Genomic DNA, 25,357 nt, shown 5'->3' with positions numbered 1-25,357 from the left:
AGCCTCCCCACTTCCTCAGTACTACCTGCCTGTCCACCTAACTTCGTATCATTGGCAAACTTCGCTAGAATGCCCCCAGTCCCTTCATCCAGGTCATTAATATATAATGTGAACAGCTGCAGCCCCAACACTGAACCCTACGGGACACCACTTGTCACTGGCTGCCATTCCGAAAAATAACCATTTATCCCAACTCTCTGCCTTTTGTCAGACAGCTAATCCTCAATCCATACCAGTAGCTCACCTCGAACACCATGGGCCCTCACCTTGCTCAGCAGCGTCCCGTGTGGCACCTTATCAAAAGGCCTTTTGGAAGTCTAGATACACCACATCCACTGGGTTTCCCTGGTCTAACATACTTATCACCTGTTCAAAAGAAGTCCATTTAGAACCATTAAGACACACAAAGCTTACAAACAGGATCTACAAACAGATGAGAGAAGTTCTCATTCTAATAATTGCAAAAAAACAAATGAAATAATGCCACCGGATTTACAGACTAGACACATACACAGATATTTGCCTATGTTGAACAAGCAATGATACTGAACAATGATAAGTCAGTGGGTAAAATTGGACTTCCATTGAGGTTCTTGAAACAGTTATTTGTGGCCTAACAAACAAAGTGACATTTATAGTTGATCTGGCTGTGCTATCAGCTGGAGTTAAAACAACCATCCACCAAGAGACATCCAAAGTACCACGCTAGAACTACAGACTCTGCTGCTTTAATACTGATTCTTTAGTAAATATTGTCAATATTGCTTGATGCTGTCTTTATGTTTGCGTAAACAGATTTACTGGTGTTGTAACATGAAGTAGAATTTTAGTTAAATAAGATAGATTAATGGGAGCTTCTCTGGCTGGCTATTGTGTAGGCCCCCAAATCACAGGAATATCCATATACCTAAGGATATTATCTCTTGTGAAAAACAAAAAAATAGCCCACTTATCACGGTGAAGAAAAGCAGAAATCAGTTTTGTTGGCACTATAAGTACAAAAGTCAACATTCAGCAACACAAATTTATCTTTATTTCATGTCAATTACAGCCAGTGTTATGTACAAGTTGGAATGAAGACCATAATCTACAAATTACAGACATTTTAAATAGGTATATTTAAATAAGTTGTTGTCAGATGTAGCAAACACAAACTACATCATTAACTTAATATTCTCTCAATCTACCCCTCCCTTGCCTCCCCTCCCTATCCCACAAGAGCAAACAAGTATTAGATCAAGGTTAACATAGAATTTCTGTACTGTATATGCAGGCATAAAGATCACACTGAAGCTCCTTTATTCTGTAATGTTAATGATCTACATGATTCACATTTGTGAATGGACAATAAAATCATTTAACTTTTCTGTAATATCACAGACTGCAGCGTAATGCAAGTTGTTAAAAATGGAATGTTCAAATAAATAATGTATGGTACATATGAACAAATGATATATCTTTAAATAAAATATTTGGAATAATGCTTTGGAGTTAACATCTGAAATTTTCCATTAAACCAAATAAGAGAAACTGTCTGAAACAATCAGTTTACCCTCTGCACAAAGAGTGGTCATAAAACAGCCCAATGTCCATTTGCAGACACTCTTTCAAAGATTTTTGTTCAATACATCTAGTCTTCATTGCCAGCCTCCAGTTTAAGAGTTGATCTTCCAGAGAATCAATGCTATTCTTCAATTCAGCAAAATAAACCAGTGAAACATTATTGGTTACTTCAACCTCTTGTGCAGCAGATGAAAAGATTTCATGACATCTACAAGTAGTACAATTATTGGTCCTGTATGATTTGCTGTTGTTCTTGTGATGCTGCACTTGTTCATTCCCTTGGTAAATTGTTCACAGTAGCATTATTGACTTGTGGGAAACAGAGCCACATCATCATTCACAAAGTAGCATATTGCAACAATCTTGAGTAGTCCTCAAACCAGATGGTGACTGAGGTTGCAAATGAGTAATACTGATTATCAGGTGATTTTATTTATGTTTTTGTAAAGCTTATCATAAATATCTATGTTTTGATGTTGACTCAAATTATGTTACATTGTCCAGCAATTAGTAACAATCTTAACTATTGATTTCAAATGAAAAAAATGTACAGCTGTAATGTGACAAAATCACATGAAACACATTTCAGAGTAGAGTGAAGAGATGTGCATAGAGATAAGAATTAGGCAGTGTGCTACATGTTTCTTCGCAATCAAAATCACAAGCTAAGGGCCAAATGTCATCTTTACCTGAAAAGATACTCTTATTTTTCTTTTGTATTTTCAAAATGTTCTTAACAAAACATCATGCGAAAGACTAAACTGATAAATAAAATTTTAAAAAAAAGGGAGTTCTTAAGTTGAGAGTGGCATTTAAACAGTTGGTGATGAATAAGTGCCTGCATACAGATTTAAAGAAGAAAAACCACGTACATCAACATTAAAGCAAAAGAAAATACATTCAGCACAGATACAGAGTCAACAAGAAATACAGGCAAATAGTTCCCATTAAATTAGTACAGTGGCTTTTGACCTTGACTTTCAAATTCTGACCAGGCGTCATTCAATTCCATGAATATCATCTTGGCATATTGTTCATATGGCTGACCAGTGGCCTGTAGGGAGAAGTATTCAAAAGTATGGAAAATTATATTGAGAAACAAATTATAACTAGCTAAACACGAGCATCATTCTAACTATTTCTGTTTGCAACAAATTCAACCGAGATCACAAGATGCAGAGAGTGACGCATCAAATTAAGATAGGCAAAAGGTGTAAACAACAAATTCAAACATTGAGAACAAAAGATGGAATGAGAAAAGGACATTAGTGCTCAAGCAGTCCAAGTCCTTCAATTAACAATGCTATTTTCTATCTATTTTATCATAGTGTCTGCTGAAATATTACATTAAAACTAAAACACTAAAAAAATTCAGATCTCTAACATCCATAAAATGCAGGAGAAACCCAACAGGTCTGGTAACATCTGTTGAGAGAGAAACAAAATTTAATATTTAAATCTAATAAGACTTCTTCAGGACCAGATACTATCTCATGAGGGACAATATTTCAGTTATGTTTAGCATAACCTCACCCCACAGGATAACCGAGCATGACTTCACTATATTAATTCGTACCTGCACTTTTTATTTTTAAGGATGGTGGTAATAAAGTCATTTTATGAAATATTTGGCGAAATCTGAAAGATGTAAAGAGATGATTGTTTCCATTGCATGCTTAGCCACATCTGTTTACATTTAACAGATTCACCATGTCAGACTTTTACTTACAGTCAGTTCTGCTAAAACACACGAGCAACTCTACGTAAGAAGAAAATCGTATAGTAGCACCATTTAAACTAATGGGGCTGGGATCGGATTATAACCAAATATACTTTAAAAGTTCACTCTTGACAAACAGTGTCCCCAATTCAATCGTATTACAGTGAATTAGTGTTAATGAAGTGCACATTATAGCAAAACAATTATTCTTTCAATTTTATACCAAATATTTAAGTATTGTCCCAAGGTATCCTGTATCTAAGATCACACCATAAACAGTGACATTACAAACTTTTCACTGTGCTTATTCAAGTGTACATGACAATAAAGTCAATTCAATTTATTTGTCACAACACAGGAGACTATTTGAGCCCAAAGTGTCCATGCCAGCTCTCCAGAGATGCTTACTATTTAATATACAATCCAATTGAACCTGCCTCCACCACACTGTCCGGTCGTGTATTTTAGATCCTAGCTACTCACTAAACATTCTCCACTCCCACCTCCATCCTGCTAATATTCCTTTTGCCAATTATGTTAAATTCATACCCTCATTCTTGATCCTTCATAAATGAAAGCTTCTTAAAAATCCTTCCACCAACTGCTTCTGCGATTGTTTATGATGTTGATTACCTCTATCAAATTTCCTCTCAATTGTTCCTTTTCTAAGGAACAGTCCCAAATTCACCAAAGTATCTATATAATTGAAGATTCTGATCCCATTTTCATGCATCCTTTCTGCAGTGCTTCAAATGGCTTCATGACTTTCCTATTGGGTGGGTGCCCAGAACTGTATGCAATTCTCCAGTTGATATGGAGCAAGTATTCTGTACAATTTTATCATAATGTTCTTGCTGTATGCCCAATAATCTTGATTAATAAAGACTAGGATGCTATATGCTTTGACACCACTTACACCTATATCTTGCAATCTCATTCAGGAACAGATATTTGTCCAGTTATTTTGCAAAACTATAAACATAAGAATTTACAGCAGCACACAGATTGGAAGTAAAATGATAGTAATGGTTCATTACATATCATTTATGGTGATGCAGTTACTCTTTATAGAAGCAAATCTTTTAAATAAAAATGCTGCAGTTCACAGTATTGAATGTTACAAACTCATGATTACAATGGATCTGAATGTTTAGTATCAATCTAATCTTTGTAATATACATGCTCACTGGGACATAGGTGCTGGAACACCCTTTCTAAATGCAGAAGTAACTTCACATTGACTGTACCGGTTTAACAAAATTATTTATCAACACCTTAAGGACAAGAAAAAAATATTGAAATGACTACCAGCCTTGCTAGTGATGCCTATATTCTGGAATGATGCTTTTTTGCAAGTTTAGGGATCAGCATTGGATTAATCTTGAAAGTTCTGGCTGTTTTCCAACATGCAAACTACAATCCAAATATAGATATATAATGAAAGTTGGGAAAAGCAAATTTATTTGTAGAGAAATGTACTTATTGATATGAATAATTGTTCTTTTGGTTTAAATCTAATTGTATTGTCCAAAAAATGTATGAAACAGAAAAATAACAAAACTACAAGTGTAATTATATCCAATACTATAGCTCTCAGCATTTTCAACATATCATATAGGCCTCTGTGGGCACTGACCTAATGAGGGGGGAACCTAATGTGTACTTTGTCTTTAAGAGCGTTCACCTTTAAAGACTACATTTGTTGAGTGCATTTAATGTTGTAACTCTGCTGACCAGTTAGTCTGCTATGGATTTGCAAGCTGTACATGGTAATTCAAGGTGTGGTTTATAGGTACTTCATTATGACTTGACGTTTAGATTTTGAGTAAGTGGCATGTGGGTTTTGGTTTGTGTTTGGTGTCTAATAATTAACTTGGCAGTATTTCTGCAGCCATTTTAAAATATTAAGAGAGAGGGTATCCCTGGGCGATAATAGGAATTTGATTGCATTGGGAGTGTTTTATCAACAGATTAACAGTTAGTAGCATTAGCTTGCTTTCTGTTTAGAAGGATCAGGATTATTTTGTTTATTGATTTATGGAAACTCCCATAGCTTGGAAAGCTTTTTGTTCTTCCCCAATTCACAGACATCTTGATGGAAATTAGATATATGAAACAGTTCCTCCTGAAAAAAAGTGAAAATTTTAAACTATTAGTAAATAGGTTACTTATAGTGTAAGGATACGAGCTTGAAAGTTCCAAACTAGCAGTGTTTGCTTAGAATGCTGAAGGGGTTATTTGTACTAGAGAAAGTCTAAATTCAGTCATGAGATTAATCAAGGAAGCAGCTACCAAACTGACAAGACTATAAATTAAAATAAACAGTTAATTTAAACTAATGGATGTGATACAGAAGTAAGCTGCCTCTGATGTTTGAGTACTATAAAAAGTGATGATGTTGGGATAGATTGCATTGTATGTTTTGAAACATTTCACATTATATTACATATAAATAGCTAGTCTTTTATGTTCTCACATTTTATGTAATAAACATTGTTTTATTGTTAAAACCAAATTTGCAGCATTGTGTACTTGTGTCAGTGAAAGACCATGTTTTTAAAAAATGATCTGTCAAGCCTCATTTCAGCCAGTGATCTGACTTGTCCAGTAATAACATCAAATTGTCTGCTGTAATGTCTGCTTCATAACTTGTAATGTATTTTATTTAGTTTGAAATAAACTAATCCTTGGAGTTAATCAATCCCTGATGAGGGATTGATTTTGAGCATTATCACAAACATGACAAGCATGCCATGGTTATTCTTTCCTGAGCCTCTCCAATGCACGAAATGTCATTCTAAAACATTGAAGGTTTGAAATTCTGTGGGGAGATAAACAGTCCGTTCATGGAAGAGTAGTGCAATAGAGCCTCATTTTCCACAGAAGCCTCGACCCCAGCCCTCAAAATCTGAGCATTAGGGGTCTTGTAAAGTGGAATCTGCCAGGTTCTTTAAGGGCAGTTCTGCCCCATCTGCCCTGACACAGCTTTGTACAATACAACAGCCAATAATTGCTTTGACCAAAAGATAAATAACTTAGAAGACTTTAATTCAAAAAAATGGAACTAATTTGTTTCAAGTAGAAGATAATCAAAACTCACTTAGCACTATTTATCTGAAGAGACAAGTAATTGCAACAGCTGACGAGAAGATCTGCACTTTTTCACCTGACAGTGCTAATGTGTTATGTGGTCACACAATGAAATAAATGCACAGAGACCAGTATCCCATCACCAAGCCATCCTTAATTTATATCAGCACAGTACATGGACTCTGACCAGCTAGCTCACAGAGAGTCCATACAGGGACAGGAATTCCTGTGATTCCAGTTTACACCGGTTAGCTAGGGTTCCCTGACTGGGGTGATTAATTTGGGCTCATCAGGGAACTCATTCAATGAGATCCACCTGGCCAACCTCATTCCAATCACTGCACACACAGTCATAATTTATGGCAGCATACAGGTGTAGAAGAGCTCAGAAATGTTTTTTTTGGTAAGAAAAAAAGTGTTCCCTGAAAATTAAACACTTACAAGAGAAGAACAATTGTTTCAAATTGCTGTAGATCCTGTAACAGCTGCAGTAAAAACTTATGCTCGCAATCACAATGACAGATGGGAAAAGAGGAAAGGGTAGGCTACTCTTTATTCACTAAGGAGCTGCAGTACTCACACCTACCAGACAGTGCAACTAGATCATTTTTTCAAGTATTCAGAACTATATTTTAGTTGAAGCTTAAAAGGACTATGAGCTATGGCAAGGATAAAGTTGTAACTGGTCTGCAGTGGTGTGCCATATTCACCAGAAAGATCATAGGTTTGAAACACGATCTGTTATCTTAGCTAATCATGAACACAATAGTTAGGACATTGTAGATTAGATTTATTTTTGCAAAAATTGAACTCTAAGCAAACACACCTGGCTAAAAGCATGGCTGCTACAAGTCATATAATTATACATGTATAAGCTCTATGTGGATCATTTGAGAGAGAGATGCCCATAAGAACCATGAAATGTCCAGAGTTTCCAAACAGACAGTGGAGATGTGAAAATTTGAACTTCAGAGAAAACAGCAGACTGGCGGAAGAATTTTAAAAAGGGAGTCATGAAACAATCAAATTATTTGCTTTATAGAACTTTTGAACAGAATAGAATAAAATCCCTTCAGTATGGAAACAGGCCATTTGGCCCAACAAGTCCATATTGACCCTCCAAAGAGTAACCCACCCAGGCCTAGTCCCTTCCCCTATTACTCTACATTTCCTTTGACTAATGCACTAACCTATACACCCCTGAATATTATGGACAATTTAGCATGGCCAATTCACCTAACCTGCACATCCTTGGACTGTGGGAGGAAACTGGAGCACCCAGAGGAAACCCACACAGACACAGGGAGAATGTGCAAACTCTACACAGACATTCGCCAGACACTGGAATCAAACCCAGGTCCCTGGCACTGTGAGGCAGTAGTGCTAACTACTGCATCACCATGGCACCCAGATTTCTCAGACTTAACAAACCACCATTTAGAGCTTTTAAACTATACAAAGAAATTTGGCCAAGAACAATTAGTATGCAGAACACCAAGGTGGTGACTTTGAGAATCACCCTCAGAGGGAGTTTTGATCAAGTAGGAAAAAAGAGAATGCATCTGAGAAGAAAGCACTTCTCCAGGTGGAGAGAGATAGCAAATAATAGATGAATGTCTTAAAACATCTAGTGCTCTGCCCTCAAGTTAAAAGTGCCACATCTGCAAAAGTAGAAGCCAGGAATCTTTTCTCTATCCCAGAAATTACTGTTCTGAACAGTGTGTCTGCACAAGAAAACACCACCATTGCAGCTACTAGACCTGACCTCAAGAGTTCACCCCTTTGCTTCAGGTGACCAGAAACTCAAAACAAGTCTAACATTATACCATTTGAGACTTATTACAGTTATATAAGTATTCTGTTTCTACTTTAAATTGTTGAATTTGTAATGTTTTGCTCAAAACGTTCACTCCTTATCCCCAAGGAATCAAGAGTTATATCTTGTAATAAACTAATTTTCAAGCTGCTTAAACAAAAGCTTGATTGTTCAGTTTTAACTTGAATCATTACAAATTGAAAGGGGGCTACACAAACTATATTGATCATGTGGTAGACATCTCCGGTGGTTATGATCTGAGCAGGAAGAGGAGAATAACTCACTATATTTGGTCCATGACCTTTTGAGATCAGAGGCTGAAAACAAAGGAATACAAAAACACCAAGTCTCTAATTGTTTGTTTTCCTGCTGGATTTAGTAGCACAGCATACATAGGGCTGATATCAAAGAGAAGAAGATATTACAAAAAAACCACTGGAAGAGTAGCTTTTCTGCTACACGTATTGTTTGATCAGAGTTATGGTATCACGTTACATTATGCTGACAAATACTATCTGAAGTAATGAGAAATGTTCTGAGGAAAATAGTTACGAAGTATAAACTTAGAGTTTCCTTTTGATAAATGAGGTCATGAAAGAGTGGAAATAATTCACTTTCAAACAGATATTCAACAACGTTGCCTTGGGAAAAATGTTCCCAAATTTTTCCCCTTTTCTCCTATGTTAATATTTGCAATGATGTAGGCATACAGGAATTGGCATCCTCGTGGTATCACTGTGCAAGGGCAGAAGCATTATTATTCTCACCCAGAAGCCCTTTCTGTGAACTCTCCAGGTAAGGTCATTTTACAACAATTTGGACTGGCAATCATAGAACATTACAGTGCAGTACAGGCCCTTCAGCCCTCGATATTGCGCCAACCTGTCATACCAATCTGAAGCCCATCTAACCTACACTATTCCATGTACATCCATATGCTTGTACCAATGATGACTTAAATGTACTTAAACTTGGCGAATCTACTACCGTTGCAGGCAAAGCATTCCACACCCTTACTAGTCCGAGTAAAGAAACTACCTCTAACATCTGTCCTATATCTATCACCCTTCAAATTAAAGCTATACCCCCTCATGCTTGCCATCATCATACTTAGAAAAAGGCTCTTCCCTGTCCACCCTATCTAACCCTCTGATTATCTTATATGTCTCTATTAAGTCATCTCTCAACCTTCTACCGAAAACAGCCTCAAGTCCCTCAGCCTTTCCTCATAAGGCCTTCCCTCCATACCAGGCAACATCCTAGTAAATGCACCCTTTCCAAAGCTTCCACATCCTCCTTATAATGCGGTGACCAGAACTGTACACAGTACTCCAAGTGCGGCCGCACCAGAGTTTTGTACAGCTGTAGCATAACCTCATGGTTCCGGAACTCAATCCCTCTATTAATAAAAGTTAAAACACTGTATGCATGCTTAACAACCCGGTCAACCTGGGTGGCAGCTTTCAAGGATCAGTGTACCTGGACACCCAGATCTCGCTGTTCATCTACACTACCAAGAATCTTCCCATTAGCCCAGTACTTTGCATTCCAGTTACTCCGACCAAAGTGAATCACCTCACACTTGTCTGCATTAAACTCCACTTGCCACCTCTTCGCCCAGCTCTGCAGCTTATCTATGTCCCTCTGTAACCTACAAAATCCTTAGTCACTATCCACAACTCCAGCGACCTTAGAGTCATCTGCAAATTTACTAACCCACCCTTCTATACCCTCATCCAGGTCATTTATAAAGATGACGAACAGCAGTGGACCCAATACTGACCCTTGCGGTACACCACTGGTAACTGAACATTTCCCATCAACTATCACCTTCTGTCTTCTTTCAGCAAGCCAATTACTGATCCAAATTGCTATATCTCCCACAATCCCATTCCTCCACATTTTGTACAATAGGCTACTGTGGGGTGCTTTATCGAACGAGTAAAAAGTGAGGTCTGCAGATGCTGGAGATCAGAGCTGAAAATGTGTTGCTGGTTAAAGCGCAGCAGGTCAGGCAGCATCCAAGGAACAGGAGATTCAATGTCGAATCTCCTGTTCCTTGGATGCTGCCTGACCTGCTGCGCTTTAACCAGCAACACATTTTCAGCTGCTTTAATCAAACGCCTTGCTGAAATCCATATACACCACATCGTACGGTTTACTCTCATCTACCTGTTTAGTCACCTTCCCAAAAGAACTCAGTAAGGTTGGTGAGGCACGACCTATCCTTCACAAAACCGTGCTGACTATCCCTAATCAAATTATTCTTATAAAGATGATTTATATTTATAAAAATGATTATAAATCCTCTCTTATAACCTTTCCCAACACTTTACCAACAACTGAAGTAAGGCTCACTGGTCTATAATTACCTGGATTGTCTCTACTCCCCTTCTTGAACAGGGGAACCACATTTGCTATCCACCAGTCTTCTGGCACTATTCCTGTAGACAATGATGATTTAAAGATCAATGCCAAAGGCTCGGCAATCTCCTCCCTGGCTTCCAGAGGATCCGAGGATAAATCCCAACCGGCCCGGGGACGTATCTATTCTCACACTCTGCAGGATTCTAATACCTCTTCCTTGTGACCCTCAATCAGTAATCTCCTCGACAATATTGTCATTTTCTAGGGTGAATACTGTTGAAAAATATTCATTAGTGCTTCCCCTATCTCCTCTGAATCCACACACAACTTCCCACTACTATCCTTGATTGGCCCTAATCTTACTCTCGTCATTCTTTTATTCCTTAAATACCTATAGAAAGCCTACGGTAACCGTATTGTCTAGCGTACAAATGTCGTTGTCATTGTCTTGTCATATATGGAACTGGGATTTGAGGGTTGTCCTCATCTCCCTGGAATATGGTTGAACAGTAGGGTTTGGGGCCTAGCTTTGCTGCTCCTCTCCCTTGTAAAATTGCTGTCTCTTGTGTACAGCTGTAAAATGTTTTTTTTTGTAAACTTCTGTAATTTATTTAATAAAATAAAAAAAGCCAGCCTTCGGGTTTACCCTGATCCTATCCGCCAACAATTTCTCATGCCTCGTCCTGGCTCTTCTGAGCTCTCTCTTTAGGTCTTTCCTGACTACCTTGTAACCCTCAAGTGCACTAACTGAGCCTTCATATATCATCCTAACATAAGCCACCTTCTTCTTCTTGACCAGAGATTCCACTTCCTTCGTAAGCCATGGCTCCCGCGCTCTACAGCTTCCTCCTTGCCTGACAGGTACATACTTATCTCAGACACACAGTAGCTTTTCTTTGAAAAAGCTCCACATTTCTAATGTGACCATCCCCTGCAGTTCCCTTCTCCATCTTACGCTTTCTAAATCTTGCCTAATTGCATCGTAATTGCCTTTCCCCCAGCTGTAACTCTTGCCCAGTGGTATACACCTATCGTTTTCTATCACTAAAGTAAACATAACAGAATTGTGATCACTATCACCAAAGTGCTCACCTACTTCCAAGTCTAATACCTGGCCTGGCTCATTACCCAGTACCAAATCTAATGTGGCTTCACCCCTTGTTGGCCTGTATACATACTGTCAGGAAGCCTTCCTGCACACACTGGACAAAAACTTACCCATCTATAGTACTCGTACTATAGTGTTCCCAGTCAACATTTGCAAAGTTGAAGTCCCCCATGACAACTACCCTCTCTCTCTCACTCCTATCGAGAATCACCTTTGCTATCCTTCCCTGTACATCTCTGGAACTATTCAAAGGCCTATAGAAAACTCTCAATAGGGTGACCTCTCCTTTCCTGTTTCTAACCTCAGCCCATACTACCTCAGTTGACGAGTCCCCAAACATCCTTTCCGCAACTGTAATACTGTCCTTGACCAACAATGCCACACCTCCCCCTCTTTTACCATCTTCTGTTCTTACTGAAACATCTAAATTCTGGAACCTGCAACAACCATTCCTGTCCCTGAAATGGTCATAACATCGAAGTCCCGGGTACCAACCCATGCAGCAAGTTCACCCACCTTTGTTATCCTGACCTTGAAATATCCTGCCTTCCTTCAAAGCTACTTTATCATCATTATGGAATTTGTTACTTATCACAACATGAGCTTGGATAATAGTGATTCAATAAGGCAGTCCTCCCATCCCCACACATACTCAGGGTAACTAAGAATGGCAAATAAATGTGCTGTTGTCACCACTTCTTTCAAACATGAAATAAAACCTCTGCTTATTTACATCACAGTCGATATTCAATTTCTTGCACCAGTTGATTTATGACCATCAATTTAGTTTGGAAGAATTATATATGTGTCTCTATGAAATAGGCCACAACATTTCAGATGAGGCAATAACTGGATGGGGACAAATTGTCCAATGCAAGATACTGCATTTCAACATTCATGATCCATCCACTTTAGGATGAAATATAAATACCAAATCCAGTCAACTCAATTCCTAAATGATAATGTTTCAAATACACTGGGGAGTGATCGCATGTACAAGCACACTTAAATTTTAAAAACACACTTACTTTATCAGGATGAACAACAAGTACTGCTTTCCGATAGACTTTTTTCACCTGCTCAGGAGTTACAAGATCTGCCATGCCAACAGGCTTCCATTTGGTCTCCCCTTCCCACAAAACAGTATGCATTGTTGACAGTAACGCCCGTATATTTCTTTCTTTCCCTTCAATCCAATCCAATAACTGAAATGATCAAAATTCTTAGTATTAGCTGAAACAATACCAGAGAAAAAAAGTCAATAATGAAAGCAAAATTTAGATACTGGAGGTTTGAAATCAAGAAAATGTTGGAAATATTCAGGTCAGACGGCTTATAAAGAGAGAAGCTGAGTTCATCTTTCATATTGATAAACTTCAAATGCTAACTTTGTTTTCTTTTCCCCTCACAACCATTACCTGATCTATTAGAATATGATTTTTAATTTTGAGCATAAAATATTGCATAAAATTCAGTTATGAATTATTCTCCAGTTTCAAATACATTTGAAATTTGACCCACAATCAAGTCACAAAAATAAACCAATTGTGAATTTTTATACATAAGGGCACGCATATTTATATTGGGGATGAGAATAATTATCTTTCTTATTGCAGAGTATCAATATCTCTTACGCCTTGTTTAGAGGTTACACAAGTCCAAAGAAGAATAAAAAGTGATTTATTTTCATCCAATAGCGTCCGTTTCAGATATGTATTAAATTACATTTTCCACTTAAATCAGATATCTTTCCAATTTTTCCTTTAAGTGGAGTGTCAGTTAATAAGTAGTCTTCAGCACTGGCCATGTTGGGAAATGTCTGAGATTCCACAACTATGTTTTACTGGAGCACCAACTGTGAACCTAGATGTGGTACTGCAACAAAAGTTTCTAATTTCTTTCAAGAACAATTGAAATTGCACAGACTTTTCACAGCATGTGCAAAGGACTTCCAGGAGTTTGCATCAAATCTTAAGCGATCAACAGTACTTGTTTTGGACAATAGAAATTACTAATCCATATGGCCTGACAAACTTTGACCTGGTAACATCAAGAAGAAAGTTAAGGAAACATTGAAGCAGTGTGCCAAATACAAAAAGGAGTTGAAGGAGGAAGGTGATCAGAATTCAGTTTTAGACAAACAACAAGATGATAGCGGAATTCTGCGTTTGTCTGTTCTAAGAAGCAGCAAATCTCTCTGAGGAAGAAGTCAATTTTTGTGTGTTCAGCAGAAAAGGGAACAAGAACATAGAACTAATGCACCATCTAGATAAAAAGCTGTAAAACACAAAGCTGTGTCAATAGCTCAGATGTTTTACAAGAAGGGACAAATCATCAACAGCAATGTTATTGGTTGATTAGTTGGGGTAGGAACACTGGAAAGATACGCCATCAGAACTGTTGTTAGGAAGGGAGAGGAAAAAGAAAAACTTTATAAAATAATGAGGAGCATAGACAGGGGTGGGGAGTCCAGAACAAGAGGGCGAGAGGGAAAAAATTTAAGGGACTTATGGGCAACTTTTTTTTAAAAAAAAACGCAGAGCATGGTGCATATTTGGAATAAGCTGCCAGATGAAGTGGTGGAGGTTGGTAAAATTAGAGCATTTAAAAAGGCATCTGAATGTGTGCATGAATAGGAAGGTGCTGGCAAATGGGACTAGATTAGGTTAGGATATCTTGTCAGCATGGACAATTTGGACAGAAGGGTTTGTTTCTGTGTATGACTATGACTAACTCTGCCTGCAGATGATAATCATGCCCATGAAACCGGGGAGAAAACTGGTGTTGGATAGGATTTCTGACTCATACTGCCTGAATAAAGAACAGTAGCATATTGTAGAACAGACTGCATAATAGCCTGCATGTTAAAGGGAAATGCTGGTGTTTTTTTCTAAGATGCATTTTATTACATTGGTTATTTAGCAGGAAATTTAACTTTCCATTTGAAGCATTGTTCACCTACTAGTTTTCATCTAGAAGTGCACTAGTCTGAATTGGCATTAAAATAAAAGAAAAACCATATTTCTTCATAAATCCTGAATATAACTGTTTCTGTGAAATATTTCAGAAGATTTTCAGAAAAGTGCTATACATCAGCTGACCTTTTGACTGAATCTTAATATATTTCCTTGACAAGATATTTCTTTGTTTAGTCTTGGCTCGAAATCAAAAGTTAAAGTTTGCTAGATTTGTCCTAAACAGCTGAGATTCAGTCGCTTTATTTTGTGCTGCTCATTCCTTAACATTCTTCCCATCATAATGGAGCCAAATGCAGGGCTCAAATTAAAAATACTTAATAATTAGTGTTCTAGAAGATGCTATTTAGTTAAGCAATAAGGATAAGGAAATCAAGTTTGCTTAAAAAAAAATTAAGACTCTGAAGTCAAATCACAAACTTGCTCATCTGGTTATTGGCAAAGTTAATTGCTCAAAAAAAGATGCCTTTTGACTATTTTACTTTTTGGCTAATTTTTGCATTCTAATACAGACATGTCAGTCTTTTCAACTTTGTAATTGTTTTTATTTAAGCTGAAAAAGTAAATGTCAGACCCTGCCATCTCACTTCAAGCTGAATGTGGAATTCTACTATATTATGATCATTCTCACCAAGATAATCTTTACTACAAAATCAGCAATTAATCCAATCTTATTACACATTACCACTTCTAAAAATACCTGTTGGTGATTTGGTTCCAGAGCATAACGATGTGAAAAACTGTCCAACTACATTCCACAAATTTATCCTCAAGGCTCCTTTTGCCAATTTAACTTGCCCAATTCTAAGATGATCAAAATTGCCCACAATTACAGCAGTTTCTCTCAACAAACCCCAATTATGTTTCGATATCCACTCAATCCTACAATGCAGGATTGCTAGGAAGTCAGCAAATCACTCCCATCAGTGACTTATTTCCTTTCCTATTTCTTATCTTCACACAAATTGATTCTACATCTTGATCTTCCAAGCTAAGATCAGTTCTTAAGAACTGATCTAATTGTTTGTTGTCAGCACAATCCAGGTTCCTTTTCCATACATCCAGAACGTTAAGTAACACTGAATATTCATTTACCAGCCTTGATCATTTTACTAACATGTCTCTCCAACGGTCATCATATCAGTTATTTATTTCCATTTATGCTATCAAACTATTATAGATGCTGCATGTGCTCTGATAACTAAATGGTCTTATCATTTTTCACTATAATCCTAATTGTTGGTGCAATCTTATATTTGTATACTCTGTGCCTTCCTGTCACAGTAATTAGTAACCATATTGCTATTATTCAATATTGCAAATTATTCACTATTGCCTTGTCCTATTATTTTTCTAAAACTTCCCTCACCCCCAATAATTTAAAGCCCTCGCTGAAGAGATAGTTATTCAATTCACAAAGACACCAGTCCCAGTCTCAAATAAATCAGTCTTAGATCTAGGACAATGCATAATTCTAGGTTTGGCAGAGTCTAAGTTTTTCTTGCTAGGCATCCCATTATACTGTGCCATTAACTCTAATAATGGTGATTCAGCTGTTTGAGCCCAATTTCTGCATTGTATTATCTGAAACTTGGCAACAGTGTGGTTAGACCAGAAAAGACAGGGTTATGCTCTTAAATTAGATAAGAGACTAATATCTTTGTGGAGACTATCTTGGATCACAGGATTAAGATGCAGAATCAGTTTGGGTTGTGCTAAGAAACAGCATGGCACAACAAACCTTGTTACTAACCAATATTGGTAATGTTGGCATAAATCTGGAAATTGATGTAACTAAGTAACATGGGCAATAAAGTAAAGATGAGGAATTTCAACTTACATATAAACTAAGTGAAACAAATTAGCACTAAAATCAACAGCGAAATGAATTCCTGGAGTGCGTATCAGATATGTTTCTAAAGTAGTGTGTTGAAGAGCCGAATAGAGAATGGTTGATTTTAAATATCTTTCTACGTAATAAGAAACAGCTAAATAATAACTTTGTAAAGGATCTTCTGGTAAATAGTGACTATTACAATTCACAATCAAGTTTGATTGTGAATACAATATGTGCTGAAACTGCTGTTTTAAATCTGAACAAGGAAGACAATTAAGGTATCAGAGCAAGTTGGCTGTGGTGGATTGGGAAGATGTATCAGAAGAATTTAGAGAAGGATCTCATGGCCTACAATAGATATAGGTTTCTCTCAGGCACAAACACCCAAAGGTAAATTAACAGAAGCTAACAAAGGAAGTTCAAGGTTAGGCCCAAGAAAATTCTAAGGCCTATACAGAGGTCAAAAAAGTTGTAAACTAAAAATTAAGAGCGATTTAGAATCCAAAGGATGATCAAGAAACTAAAAGAAAGTTAAAAATAATCTTGCAAAAAAGGGCACACAGTTGTGAGCTGCAAGTTGCTAACAATGAATAAATAGACAAGGACACTAAATTGAAACTTTGATTTCAGGTCAGCTCCCAAGAAGGGAGATGTTAGTCCTCAGAGACTATAAACAACATGGGATTAATGATAAACCATGGGAAGATATGTTGGATTGCCTTGCCATTGTTTCTGTAGGATAGGAATAAAAAAATAATATCCACAGCTCCACGAAAGTGTTTTTTTTTAACCTCATGTCATCATTGAAAGAACTCATTAAATTACCAGGATAATCAGGACCACATGCCAGTCATAAATTGACAAGTTAAGTACAAATTGTAGCCAGTTGTAAAATTCAATTTGGTAGTATCCCAATAGTTAATACCAATTGCATATTAAAATGAGTATGCCTACATAATTGTATGATTGGTTATTTGTATGCATGTTGTAACCCTAAAATGATAGGATTAGTTGGATTTAGATAATTGTACACCTCTAAATTGTCATATGCAAATTTCTTATAACTGAATCCGAAAGTATAATTGACTGTAATCTTTTGATCTGGGTCTCCAGTGTGTCATAGTTTGACGTCCTGGGGTTCTTGCCACAGCACAAAGACTGAAGATCTCCATCTGGTCACTGGATAAGATTCAGAGGATAGCTGCGCAGCTATCAGAAAATCCAGCAACAGGAAGGAAAACGGAAATATAAATTCAAACTATTGCAAAACATAGGCAAACTGTAAAAGTTTATTTTGGTATTATAAAGGAAATGATAAGCTCGGATAAACAGAAGCTGATTACAAATGGAGGCTAGAGAAAATAGGGAGGCGAGAAGAACAGGGAAATAGCAGAGAAATGAAATAATTACTTTGTGTCACTTTTCAAGTAACATGATACAAGAAGATCTCCCAGAAATACTTGGCAACCAAGGGACTAGTGAAACTAAGGGACTGAAAGAAATTAATGTTACTAAAGAGGTAGTTCTTGAAATGGTAAATGGATTGAAGGGTGATAAATCCACATGAACAAGGGGAGCTGCACCCTGGAATGTTGATGGAGTTGCCTATAGACATAATGGATACATTGATGGCCATCTTTCCCGAAAGGTTCCTGCAGGTTACAAAGTAACAAATATAACACTATTTAAAACAAAAAGGGAGAACTACACTAGTTAGAAAATAAGTGGAGAATGGAGAACCACAAACCAGTTGGTTTGATGTCAGTAGTTTGTTATATGAAGGCAGAAGCTGAATTAGGCCTTTCCTCCTACCCAGTCTACACCAATCAATTACAGCTAAAATGTTTCCCAATCCTATTCTCCTAAATTTCTCCCCTTAACCTTTGATCCTTTTTCAACAACCAAGCTCTGTTTTAAATACACTCAAATGACTTGACCTCCACAGCCCTCTACAGCAATGAGTTCTACTTGACAACTAAACGTTGGCTGAAGAAATTCCCCCTCATCTCAATTCTGAAGTCTTGTTCCGTCACTGATGCTATACCTTTGGGTGCCAGTCTCTCCTACAAGTGGAAATATCTTTTCCACATCCACTCTCCCCAGGCCTCTCAGTATTCTGTAAGTTTCAATCACATTCCCCCCTCATCCTTCTAAACTCCATTGAGTACAGATCCGGACTCCTCAAACACTCCATGTATAACAAGTCCTTCATTCCTTGGATGATTCTTGCTAACTTCATCCGAATCCTCTCCGATGCAAACACATTGCTCCTTAGATACAGAGCCTAAAAACTGTTCATAAAACTTTCCAAATGTGATCTGACCAGATCCTTAAGCAGCCTGAGCAGGACATTTTGCTCTTGCATTCTAGCCTTTTTGAAATGAATGCTAACATTGCATTTGCTTTGCTAACTTCCAAGTGAACCTGCATGTTAACCTTGAGAAAAACTGGAATCCTAAAGCCCTTTGTGCCTCAAGTTTCCAAAGCTTTCTCCATTTATAAAGTGCTACATGCCTCCATTCTTCCTACCAAAGTGCATAACCTCACAATTTCCCACATTGTATTCTATCTGCCACTTCATTGCCCGCTCTGAGCCTATCCAACTGCTTCTGCAGCCTCCTTGCTTCCTCAACACTGCCTGCCTCTTCACCTATCTTTGCGTCATCCACAAACTTGGCAACAATGTCCTCAGTTCCTTTGTCCAGGTTGTCAGTTTGTAATGCAAATAGTTGTGGTCCCAACATTGACCCCTGCGAAAGCAAGGACCGCAAATGCTGGAGATCAGAGTCAAGATTGGAGTGGTGCTGGAAAATCACAACAGGTCAGGTAGCATTTGAGGAGCAGGAAAAAAAATCAACAGTTTGGGCACAAGCGCTTCATCAGGAATGAGCCTGAAGGGATTTTGTCCGGAACGTCGATTTTCCTGCTCCTCGGATGCTGCCTGACCTGCTGTGCTTTTCCAGTATCACCCTGTGAAAGTCTACTTGTTACCAGCTGAAAGGCCACTTTATCTCCACTCTATGCATCTCCAGTCAATTCACTATCCATGCCACTACCTTCCTCCTAAAACCATGGGCTCTTACCTTATTCAGCAACTTGTGCAGGACCTTCTCAAAAGGTCTTCTGAAAATCCAAATAAATCACGTCCGCTGGCTCTCCTTTGCCTAACGGGCTCATTACCTCCTCAAAAGAATTCTAACCGATTTGTCAAGCATTACCTCCCTTTCACGAAGCTGTGCTGACCCAGCCCAATTTCACTATGCACTTTCAAATATTCCCCAATCTCATCCGTAATAATATACTCTTAAATCTTCTTAATGACCAAGGTGAGGCTAACAGCCTATTGTTTCCTGTCTTCTGCCTCCCTCACTTTTAAACGGAGATGTTACATTAGCCATTTTTCAGACCACTGGGATCCTTCCTGACTCCAGTGAATTCCTGAAAGATCACCACCAATGCCTCTATAATCTCCTCAGCTGTCTCCTTCAGAACCCTGCAGTGTAGTCCATCTGCTCTGGGTGATTTATCCACATTTAGACCTTTCAGCTTCCCAAGCACCTTCTCTTTTGTGACAGTCTCTACACTCACCTCTGACCCACGACACAAACACATACAAAGTACCTATTCACTTCCTCCGCCATTTCTTTGTTGCCCATTACTACTTCTCCAGCCTCATTTTCCAACAGTCCAATATCCACTTTTGCCTCTTTCTTACCTTGTGGATATTTAAAAACTTTTGCAATCTTCTTTTATATAACAAACAAACTTAGTCTCATGTTTCTTATTGGTTTTTAACTTTTTCCATGCAAGTGCTGTGTTGGCTTCATTGCAAAATGGTTTGAGTACAGGAGTAGAGACATCTTGCTGCAATTGCATAGAGCTTTGGTGAGACCACACCTGCAGTATTATGTGCAATTTTGGTCTCCTTACTGAAGAAAGTACATAGACAATGCAATTTCACCTGACTAATCACTGCAATTCGAGGATAGTTTAAAAAGAGAAGAGATTAAGGAATCTCTTATAAAAGAAATTGTGTCTGCATTCTCTAGAGTTTTGAAGAATGTATGATGATTTCATTGGAACATACAAAATTCTCACCAGGGATGATAGGGTGGATATAGATACAATGTTTCCTCTGGTTGATGAACTTCAGATTAATCTCAGATTAACTGGAGGCTATTTATTACTGAGATAAGAAGTTTATCAGAGGTTGGTCAATCTTTCAAATTCTCTCCTCCAGAGGGCAATGGGAGCTCAATCATCAAGCATGTTTAAGACAAATATTATTAGACCTATGGAGACTAATGACATTAAGGGATAAGGAGATGGTGTAGCAAAGTGGCATTGAAGTGAATGATCAGCCTTGATTTTAATTAAGTGGCTGAGCAGGCTTGATAGGCTGGAATGGCCTATTCCTGTTCCCATGTTTATCTGCCCAAGAAAGCCAAGAACTTGTACCACATACTTTTCCACGTATGGAGTCAGCTATTACGAGGGGGCATAGCTTGAAATTAAGGAGTGGTAGGTATAGGACAGTTTTTAGGGGTAGATTCTTTACTCAGCGAGTTGAAAGTTCATGGAATGCCCTGCCAGTAACAGTGGTGGACTCTCCCTCTTTATGGGCATTTAAACGGGCATTGGATAGGCATATGGTGGATAGTGGGCTAGTGTAGGTTAGGTGGGCTTGGATCGGCGCAACATTGAGAGCCGAAGGGCCTCTACTGCTCTGTATTTTTCTATGTTCTATGTTCTATGACTTGAAGGGTTGCAATCATGACAACATAAAAGATCTCTTTGTTAAACAGTTATAGCCATGAGGAAGAAGACTTGAAAACAGTTACATGGAATATTTTTCCCACTTCTATTCACCTTTAATTTCTCTGGATCCATTTCTTTGGACATCTCCTCCTTTCTCATTTCAGAAATTGTCTTAGGACCCTTCTTATCCTTCTGAGAAGCAAACCCTTGACTTGACAGCAAGTCCTCAAAGTTACTATCTGCAACTTTTGGTCGAGTTCCTGAAGTAAAAGCAGAATCAACACAATAAATTACAAAAGTACTGCATGAGCTGGATGGAAAACAAGGGAAATCAGTCATTTGTTACAAAACATTTGGATGGAAGGCTTTTCTGCAAATTCTTGATTAACTCAATAAACAAGAGCTTTAAATTCAATTTTAATTAGTTAATTTCTCAAGGACAATCATCTGAACAAACACCTTCCTTCAGGTGGACTCTTCTGATTAAGGCAACATGCTGGTGGGCTATTGAACACAACATCAACCATGCCCACTGTGGACATAGAAAGTGAAGTCAGAAGTCACAATACCAGGTTATGGTCTAAGAGGTTTATTTAAAATCCAGCTGTCGGAGCGCTGCTTAGTCAGTTGAAGGAAGGAAGGGAGGTGCACAGGCACAGAATATATAGGGCGGAGAAATAATGGCAAGATAATTCCAGGTAATTAAGAGTGTCAACGGATAAGTACAAATCGTGTGAGTAGAGTGTCTGAATAACAAGTTTTTGCAGGTGATCAAGTGTGTTAGCAGATTAGTACAAACGGGAGTAAAGTATCAACACTGAATAACAAGTCACAAACCAAATAGCTTGTCTGTAGTGCCATCTTAATTTTGATTATTTGTAATGATCTCTGCCTTAAGTAAATTAGTTCATAGGTCATCCCTTCACTTGCTATTCAGTTTTAAACACTTTACTTACACCATTTGTATTCATCTGCTAACACTCGATCACTCGCAAAGAGTAGTTATCCAGCCTATTGACACTCTACACACTTTGTGTTTATCTGTTGACATTCTTACTTGTCTGGAATTATCTTGCCATCATCACTCAGTCTAGTATTCTCTTCACTTCACCTGATGAAGCAGCAGTGCTCCAAAAATGATTTGGAGATGCCAGTGTTGGACTGGGGTGTACAAAGTTAAAAATCACCAACACCAGGTTATAGTCCAACAGGTTTAATTGGAAGCAAACTCCGAAAGCTAGCGTGCTTCCAATTAAACCTGTTGGACTATAACCTGGTGTTGGTGATTTTTAACTTTGTGCTCCAAAACGCTTGTAAGTTTAAATAAACACAATTGAACATAGAATCCATACCATGTGGTAACAGGCCATTTGGCCCAATGGGTCCATACTGACCTTCTGAAGCGCACCTCACCCAAGACCCAATCCCCCTATCCTATCCCTTAAACCCTGAAATCCCATGACTAATGCACGTAATCTACACGCCCTTGAACACTGAGTACTTCAGCATGGCCAATCCACCTAACCTGCACATCTTTGGACTGTGGGAGGAATCCTAAGCACCTGGCAGAAACCTACGCAGACATAGGATGAACATGCAAACTCTACACAGACAGTCACCCAAGGCTGAAATCAAACCCAGGTCCCTGACACAGAGAGGCACAGCTGCTAACCACTGAGCCACTATCCTGCCCAAAATATAGTCTGGTGCCATATAACCTCAGATTTTTCTTTCTACCCCAGTCCACTATGAACATTTCCAGATCATGGTTGACAAAAAAAATAGGTATTTTCTCCAATCAACCTGCTGAATATTTCTGCTTCACTAGGCAATTGAAAGCAGGAATAAATGTTCCAGCTAAATGCATTCCTTTGCATTACTTTTCTGATGAAGAAACATGAACTCAACTACCTTAACCTCTCGTTGCCAAACTAGGCTTAAATCAGAAGCAAATTGGACAGCAAATCTTACTGCAGTGTAAAGAATCGAGATGCAGCAGTTTATTTGTTCTGCAACACAGGTTGCATTTAATGAATTCAGTTATACAATGGATTCACATGTGCAATAAATCTTTCAAATTTAGTGCCTTTGTATCCTTCTGGTACATTAGCAGCCCACCATCTCAACAAACTCATCCCATCCACCTCACACATTCGTCATTTGTAAGTCTAGACAGCTAAAACTCCAAGCTAGGAAATCGTGGAATATCATAGCTGATTCCAAGTTCAAGCTACATGTGCACTTTCCAGGAAGAGACCACAAGACAGCAGCCAGAAATAGGAATAATGGTTGTTGATTGATTCTTTCATCCTAAGGGCATCAATTCCAATTGCTATGGGCATCCCATCACCCCCATTTAAATTAGATGACGTACTATTTTGTTCTAAATTTCTTGCAAAAAAAAAAGTTCACCCCTTTCGGCCTATCTAGGTCATACTTCTTGGATTAAAGACAAGTAGCCTGTTATTGCAGAAAGGCAATCCAAAATAGCTCTTAGTCGCCATCTTTTTCCCTCAAGGTGCCTTCTATCAAGAGAGCAGATTATCCTTCAAAACTAATGGAATTCAGATTGGTAACTTGATGGAAGGAGGAAAGGAAAAAAACAGAAAAAAAAATGACAGTCGAGATGGGAACACACTTTAATCCATGAAACTCAGGAAATGAAATCATAAAGACAACCAAAATAGTGCAACATATCACTATAATAATAAATTGAACAATTTCAACACAAATTGATGATTCTGTTCTCCGGAAAGCTTTCAGCCAGACATAATAGACAAGTTATTTTGGGAGGAAAAATGTCATTAAGGTACAAGTGGAGTCACCTCCTGTTTAAGCCTTTGACTCGGCAAACATTAAAAAAGTTCATACTTACCATATGTAGGTCCGCGTGATCCACGCTCATCTCGATTACCAATCACACCAGTAAAGCTGACATTATAGTTCGGTCTATTCTGTGGAGATGACTGCGGTATTGGTTGCTGGGGCTTTGTCGGTTGTGGTTTTGTTTGCGGTTGTTGCCAGGTAGATGAACCTTGTTGCCAAGCAAATCCTGTATTCTGCTGCCATGAACTTCCTCCCATTGGCTGAGGGGATTGTTTCTGCGGAGAGCCCATTGGTTGAAAAGATCCTCCTGCTGTTCCAGTGGGTGTGGTGGGTTTACTTGAAAATGCTGGACCACCTGTTTATAGAACACACATAAAACTTCTAAACTTTTCAAATGAGCTTCTAAAACAAATTATTCCTTTTACCACTCACGACAAAATCACATGTGCTTATTGTGTCTAAGTAGTTCTACAACGACGAGCTAACCCAAAATGCTACTGCATTCTAAGTATCCCAATGTCTGCACATTATGCCTTAGAAAGGAAAGACCTTTACTTGAAAATGCACTAGTTCACATGCTCAGATTGAAGAATGGACATCTTAAATGCCTGATAACTGGGAAATTGCATGCAGAACACCCACTACCAAATGAGTATTTAAATAACCTCTCTCAATCTGGCAAATCACCCCAAAACTAGATATAGTTCAGCTCAAGAGAAAACAGTTGTAGAGTCACACCAGCTACTGCAAGACACTTGGATCTTTCCTGCAGCACTGGATAACAGCCCAATGACAGAAAATCAACTACTGCCTGAAATGTGACTGCGCTGCCTTACAGGAAGATGTTGCATTGCTGAACCAGAGGAATTGTACTGTGAAATAGTACAGTGGCTCCACTCTCCTCACAACTATCTTACCCATCATTAAGAAACCATAAAATAAGCAGTTATATACTGAATCATTCAATTTTTCATCTATATATATGCTTTCACTTTAAGTTCCCTTAATTTTACATTTTGCTCTTCACTTATTAATCACAATATTATTTTTGGCTCTTTCGATCCTGCTATTCTAGATTTAGGGCAACACGGTGGCTCAGTGGTTAGCACTGCTGCCTCACAGGACCAGGGATCTGGGTTCGATTCCAACCTCAGACAACCGTCTGTGTGGAGTTTGCACATTTTTCCCCCCCTTCTGCATGGATTTCCTTCCACAATCCAAATATGTGCAGGTTAGGTTGATTGGCCATACTAATTTACCCATGGTGTTCAAGGATGTATAGGTTAGATAGATTAGT

General features: G+C 38.2%; 1 protein-coding gene across 2 annotated transcripts in view; it reads right to left on the bottom strand.

Moving 5' to 3' along the window:
* Window positions 1-1,054: 1,054 nt before the first annotated feature.
* dnajc6 (DnaJ (Hsp40) homolog, subfamily C, member 6) overlaps window positions 1,055-25,357 on the bottom strand; it is a 139,947-nt gene continuing 115,644 nt past the window's right edge. For both annotated transcript variants that reach the window (XM_060829766.1, XM_060829765.1), the window contains 4 exons: window positions 24,110-24,415; window positions 21,346-21,494; window positions 12,693-12,869; window positions 1,055-2,617 (listed from right to left, as the gene is read on the bottom strand). In XM_060829766.1, the coding sequence (XP_060685749.1) occupies window positions 2,516-2,617; window positions 12,693-12,869; window positions 21,346-21,494; window positions 24,110-24,415 (734 nt within the window). In that variant the 3' untranslated portion in view covers window positions 1,055-2,515. The remainder of the gene's footprint in view (window positions 2,618-12,692; window positions 12,870-21,345; window positions 21,495-24,109; window positions 24,416-25,357) is intronic.

The sequence above is a fragment of the Hemiscyllium ocellatum genome, chromosome 9, assembly GCF_020745735.1.
Source record: "Hemiscyllium ocellatum isolate sHemOce1 chromosome 9, sHemOce1.pat.X.cur, whole genome shotgun sequence".
In the NCBI taxonomy this organism is placed as follows: Eukaryota; Metazoa; Chordata; class Chondrichthyes; order Orectolobiformes; family Hemiscylliidae; genus Hemiscyllium; species Hemiscyllium ocellatum.
Note: the sequence above shows the minus strand (reverse complement) of the source record. Positions and strands in the feature narration are given on the sequence as shown.